The sequence below is a fragment of the Pteropus vampyrus genome, unplaced genomic scaffold, assembly GCF_000151845.1.
Source record: "Pteropus vampyrus isolate Shadow unplaced genomic scaffold, Pvam_2.0 Scaffold279, whole genome shotgun sequence".
Taxonomy (NCBI): Eukaryota; Metazoa; Chordata; class Mammalia; order Chiroptera; family Pteropodidae; genus Pteropus; species Pteropus vampyrus.
The window spans coordinates 1,044,778-1,051,095 of NW_011889060.1; the positions used below are offsets into that span (position 1 = coordinate 1,044,778).

Sequence of the window (6,318 nt, forward strand, 5' to 3'; positions counted from 1 at the left end):
GCTGATTGGAGTTCAGACTGCGTGAGAACATGACCCTCCTCTCAGCTCCTTAAAAACAGTTCTCATTTCTCATGTGGGTCCAGGACCCATCGTCTCAAGTCACAGTCGCTGCAGATGTCATCCAGTTCTGCTCTCCGGCTCGTCACATAAGAAACAGTCCCCACGTTCTTTTCCCAGCTCCATGACTGTTTCCGCTCAGGTGGACAAAGTGCTTAGCTCTGTAATAGTCTTTGAGCATCAAGACGGGGGTGGGAAGCACGATCCAGTTTTCTTCTGGGCCCATCTTCCACCTGGTGGGGGACCCTGCATCAGTAACTGACTAATGGGGTTCTTTTGAGGCCAAAAGGGCATCACAGCTCCCATAATCATGAAGTTATCCTAGAACGTTCTTAACCCATGAGATGAGCGTGCCGTTTCGACCTTTCCTCCATCGTCCCCATGAGACGGCGCCCCCACTTGGGGAAGATAGGGCTCCTTATTTGTAAGACTTCTCGTTTCGGGATTTGTCGGCTTCGTGGTTTGCATCGGTCACCCTGTCAGTCTGTGTTCACTTTTAGTGTTGGTTTACAAGTTTTCGTTTCTGGGCATGGTGCTGAGCTGCCATGAGGTTTTGCCCCGGGGCACAGCACGATCAAGGGAACTCAACAGCGATTGCAAGAGCTTAACAATCTCTCCAATAAGAAATTGCCTCCCTCTTACTGTAACCACAAGGACTTATCACAAGCCATGGGACCCTCTGTCAAGTAGGCTAACGGTCTACTTTCAAGGTGACTCTGTTATCACTAAGGAAATTAATAACAAAACAGGTATACTTTAATAATTCCCAGGATACACCGAGTGCACATGGAGCATGAAAAGCAGGAATCTTACGAGGCAAATAGGTGCTGAGGAATTTCTTTTTCTTCATGAGAGAATGTCTCTTTTTGTTATTAAATGATGACGTCTGCACCCAAGTTCCTGACTGATACGTAGTGAAAAGGGTGCAGCCCTGGGGAATAGTGAGTTTATCGAAAAGTACGTTTTTGTACTTTTTTTTGGTACAGACTGACCTGTGGGAAGGAGATTATTTTTGGTGTTTGAGGTGTCACAACACCACATAATGCACATGGAGTTTTTTTTTTAATTAAGCAGTGCCCTAAATGGAAGTTGAGGCCCCTTTGGGCGTGGACAGGAAGCACATCTGCTCTCCATACGGTGCGTCGGTCGGGAGAATGTTCTTGATACTTTTCTGGACAAAGGTCACCCATTCCTTGATCTGGCCGTGGTCCTTCTCATTGCCACTGCAGCTCCCGTTCTTGTCTGGCTCCCTCTCAAGCGGTTTGCTACCCTTGATGCTGGTCCAGTTCTATATGGGAAACAGTGCAGTCGTCTGAGGTTCCTGAGAAGCAGAAGCTATGTGGGGGCAGCAGATACAGAAACGAGAAGCAGCTAGGTGCTATGGCAGCTGATTGGTCAGTCTGCTCGGTGGTTTCAGACACCATGGCAGCTGATTGGTCGGTCTGCTTGGTGGTTTCAGACACCATGGCAACTGATTGGTCGGTCTGCTAGGCGGTTTCAGACACCATGGCACCTGATTGGTAGGTCTGCTCAGTGGTATCTGTGCGACGAGCTTCCAGTGCGTCTGACTCTGGCGGATTGTGTTCTGGTCATGGAGAACGTCCTGTTGAATGACTAGTTGAGAAGCAAGATGGGCTCCGCGTGCCATGCTGTTCTTGTGACATAGCTGCTTTTAAGTGGTGTCGTGTTTACTCACTGCAGCCCCAGCTCGTTACTGGGACCTTCACCGGCCTTCGTCGTGTCCTCATTTGTCACTGCTCATATGCACACACATATTGACCCTCCCCACACTGTATATGCTGGACACTGGTTTTCTGTGAACACACCAAGTCCTTTTCCCAAGAGAGTTTGGAACACTCTGCCCTGTTTTTACATGTCAGACTCCATCCCACAGGCAGGAATTGCTTGATCGTGTGGCTGATGGGACAAGTGGTGTTTCCATGTATCAGGTGATGTGAATGTGTGCTTCAGAAGGCCTTCCTTTTCCTCCCTCCTCCCTCCCCTCCTCCCTCCCTTCGTCCCTCCCTCCCTTCCTCCCTCCCTCCCTCTCTTCCTTTCCCTTCCTTTTTACAGTGCCACACGTTTCGTGATTTTTTTCCCCCTTTAATAAAGATCAGAGGGTATAACCTATAAATTTTGTATTTTTTTGTGGTTTTTACTTTTTTAATTGAGATATAATTAACATGTAACATTACCTGAGTTTCAGGTGCACAACATAATGGTTTGATATTTGTACATATTGTGAAGTGATCACCACAGTAAGTCTGGTTAACATCCATCTCTCCATGTAGTTACAGATTTGTCATTCTTACGCCGAGATCCTTTAAGGTCTAAGCTCTTAGCCACTTTCAGTTGTGCAACACAGTATTATTAACTATCGTCGCCATGCTTTACGTGACACTCCTAGGGCTTATTTATTTTATAACCAGAAGTTTGTACCTTTTGACCCCCTTCCCCCATTTACCTACCTCCCACCCCCACCTCTGGCGACCAGTGATCTGTTCTCTGTCTCTGTGAATTCATTATTTTTTTAGATTCCACATATAAGTGAGATCATATAGTAATTGTCTTTCTCTGTTTGACTTATTTCATTTAGCATAATGCCCTTGAGGTCCATCTATGTTATCACAAATGTCAGGGGTCCTTTCTTTATGGCTGATATTCCGTTGTATATATGAATAACATCTTCTTTATCCATTCATCCATTGATGGACACTTCCATGTCCTGGCTATTGTGAATAATGTCGCAGATAATTCCTTTCACTGGCCAAGCCCTTCAGGCTTTTCGGTGTGTGAGGGAGGAGGCCCAGCGGGTCGTTGCCTCAGTTGCCGCCCCCACCCCGAATCCTGGAGTTCTCCCCAGTCCTTCCTTCTCTTCCTGCACATTGTTACTTACACCTTCCTGTGAGTCCTTTTTCCCTTCCCGTTACCACCACTGTAGTCCAGGCCTTTACCGTGGGCTGCAAAACATTCCCCCACTTCTGAGGTTCTCTTTAAAAATGCTACTTTGAATGTAATGGTGCAGCTTCAGAGCTTTGGCTAGTGCTGTCCTCCCGCCCCAAACCCCTCAGTTGCCTGGAGGGTTAAATTCAGACTTTCATCGCCTGGATTTCTGGTGCTCTGTGATTTGGCCTCAAATATTCTGCAAAAACATTGCTCCAGAAAAACCCGGATTTGTTCGTTTTGCGCTTGTGCTTTACTGAACTTAGAGGACCTCGCTAGTCGGAGGGGTGTTTGCTGCAGAGCCCACAGTTTCATGAGCCACGCAGAAATGTCCCCAGGCAGTTGTAATGCTTTGTAAGTGCCATGACGGGATGGACAGGGCACTGTGCAATGCTCAGGAGGGACACCGAGCCCGGCGGTGGAGGAGGTTGGACGATACCTGAAGCTGACCAGGAGTTAGCCAGGCAGAGGCTTGGCTGGCGTTGGAGGGCGGTGCTGCCGGTCCCCGCCAGGGCATGCACACGTGGATCTAGCTGGGGCCTGGCATTGTGTGTCAGGTGAAAGAATGTGAAGGCCCAGAGGTGAAGAGATGGAAGGAACTGGAATGATGAGAGTAGCTGAGCTTGTAGGGGACAGCGGAAGGGGACGCTAGGGAGGAAGCCGGCTCGGGGCAGCGTCAGGGGACAGCGGAAGGGGACGCTAGGGAGGAAGCCGGCTCGGGGCAGCGTCAGGGGACAGCGGAAGGGGACGCTAGGGAGGAAGCCAGATCGGGGCAGTGTGTGGCACAGAAGGGAGTTGTGCTTCACCCTGAGAGCGGCAGGGAACTTCTGCTAAGTTTCATCACACGGCGGTGTGACCAGTGTGCATGTTGGCAGGTCCCTCTGGCCACCGTGCAGAACACGCGGGGAGATCTGCGGGGTTCCGGGCTGCGGAGACCAGTTAGTGGCTTGGACTGTGAAAGTGGAAAATGGGTGGAGAGAAATACTCGGGAGGTGTAATCATTAGGGCTTGGTGACTGAGTGACCGTGAGGAGCAAGTGGGCATTCAGGGACAATGCTCAGCCTAGACCAGTCACAGACAGTGGCTGACCTTGGCCTGTGCAGGAGCCCCTTCCAGGGGCCCCATAACTAGCACACCTGGTGGCCGGCTTCAGACCACAGCAGAGCCCATCGCGCCAGTTAGCCCCACGAGCGGTGTGTCCAGAAGGGGATCTCTGAAGGCTCCAGCACCCGCTGGGCAAATCCCGTTCTGTGAGGTTGGCTCCGCACAGCAGCTCGTACACTATGGTCACGGCCAGTGTACCTTACAGCTGGTCAGCCTGAGTGACAGCTGCAACCCCTGAAGTGCCAACAGCAAGCAAGGCTCAACTACAACAGGAGGGCACACACAACCCACATGAGGGACACTCCTGGCGTATCCGGCTCAGGTGACCAGGGGAGACTGTGCCACTGGGCCCCACAGGACACCTGCTACATAAGGCCACCCTGCCAAGACTGGGAGACGTAGCAGATCTACCTCATGCATAGGAACAAAGACAGGCAGCCAAAATGAGGAAACAGCAACAAAAAAACATGTCGTAAATGAACGAACAGTTCTCCAGAGAAAGAACTAAACGAAATGGAGGCAAGCAATCTGCCAGATGCAGAGTTCCAAACAGTCGTTATAAGAATGATACTGAGATTTCTGGTTTGAGCAACTGGAGGAAACAGATACGGTGATACTACAGTTGGGCTCTGCACCACGATCATTGCGCTTTGTCCCTTTGCCGAGTCCCAGCTTCTCTGAAGCCTGTCCTTACCCCAGTCTGTGGTGATCTCTCCTCGCCCCAAACCCCTGATCTCCTGTGCCATCTGCTCATGTAGCCCTGGGCACCTGCTTTCTCTTCCAGCTGACCTTCCACCCCCCTTATGACACAGCGAAGTCCTGGGCAGCGCGGGCCATGTCCTGTGCCTCGTAGTGGTCACCAGGGTGATGTGCGACAGCTTCATCACAGCACCTCCACACTTATTTGTGGGTAGTGATGGTCCTCGTGGAGAGCTTTAAAAGCTCATCGGATGTGCATAGAGCTGCTCCGATTGTCCCAGGGATCTTTTGTCCTAATGTAACTTTTAGGAAAGAAAACATGGAGCCTCACTCTGTCCCACTACTAAAAATTCAAATCCTAAAAGATTTCTCCATCTCTCAAACATTTATTGAGATATTAATTTGGGCTGGATGCTGTTCTAGGGGCTGGAAATATAAAATAAGAGTAAGACATTGTTTTTTTGCTGCCCAGTAGTTCAGTAAGGAACTGTTGTGTCTGTTTCTCTGTCCTAATTTCTGTTCAGACTCATGGCAAAGGTGGGAAGAAGGCCGTGCAGACTGACGAGTGGAGGAATGGCTCGATCGAAGAACGCCTGGAATACGCCCTCGTGAAGGTCCGCCGCGCGGGCCCTGCGGGAGGGGGGCTCGGGGGCCGAGGCCCTTCCTCGTGAAGGTCCGCCGCGCGGGGGGCTCGGGGGCTGAGGCCCCCCCCAGTCGTTTGATGTTGCAGCAGCTGGCAAAGGGGATTGCCTAGACCAACCCCTCTCCTCTCCCTACCCCACCTCAGGCACCCTTGGTCACATCCAGAGACATTTTGGTTGTCACTTCTGGGGTTAGGAGGTGTACTAGATCCAGGGGCCAGGGATGCTGCTCAGCATCCTGTGGTGCATGGAACAGGCCCACATGACAGAGAGTTATTCAGCCTTAAATGTCAGCAGTGTCGCGCTTGAGAAATGCTCTTTACTAAGTTGCTGATGTTCAATTAACAAGCACCTCCTGACTCTTCTCCACATAATTGGAATTTTAGGCAAGATAAATAATCTCTTGGCTTCAGTGTCCTCCTTTGTGAGTCTGGAGAATTTCAGAGTTGTTCTTTTATTTTTGACTTGAGAATTTAACTTACAACTTCTTGAGATTCACATAGTCCAGGCTGCGGAATGAGTCTGCCACACCCAGGGACCCTTGAACAGGGGCCTCTGGAGGACAGGGCTTGCTTGATCCCTGAAAGCAGAAGAGTTGCGGGGCTCTGTGGCTTTGAACTCACCTGTGGGCCCCGCCCGTGGTCTTCCCTCCCAGCCCCCAATACGGCAGTGGGAAGACGTGCTGGTTTCACAGGAGACATTTATCAGTGTTCAGTCTGTTAAACCACTAGGCTAAAAAGCCTGTTTTATTATAAATTTGCACTTATCAGTACTTCCTCTGTCACTCATAGCTCACTCTGCTGAGTACTTAGTGTCCATAAGCCCCTAAGCACTTTACGTAGGTGTTGCACTTAATCCTAAACATAATCAGTCA

At 50.3% G+C, this 6,318-nt stretch overlaps 1 protein-coding gene across 1 annotated transcript in view; it reads left to right on the forward strand.

Moving 5' to 3' along the window:
- Positions 1-6,318, forward strand: part of MTR (5-methyltetrahydrofolate-homocysteine methyltransferase) — a 103,812-nt gene that overhangs the window by 58,233 nt on the left and 39,261 nt on the right. The window contains exons 18-19 of the mRNA XM_023520822.1: positions 4,917-5,014; positions 5,254-5,417. Of these exons, the coding sequence (XP_023376590.1) occupies positions 4,917-5,014; positions 5,254-5,417 (262 nt within the window). The remainder of the gene's footprint in view (positions 1-4,916; positions 5,015-5,253; positions 5,418-6,318) is intronic.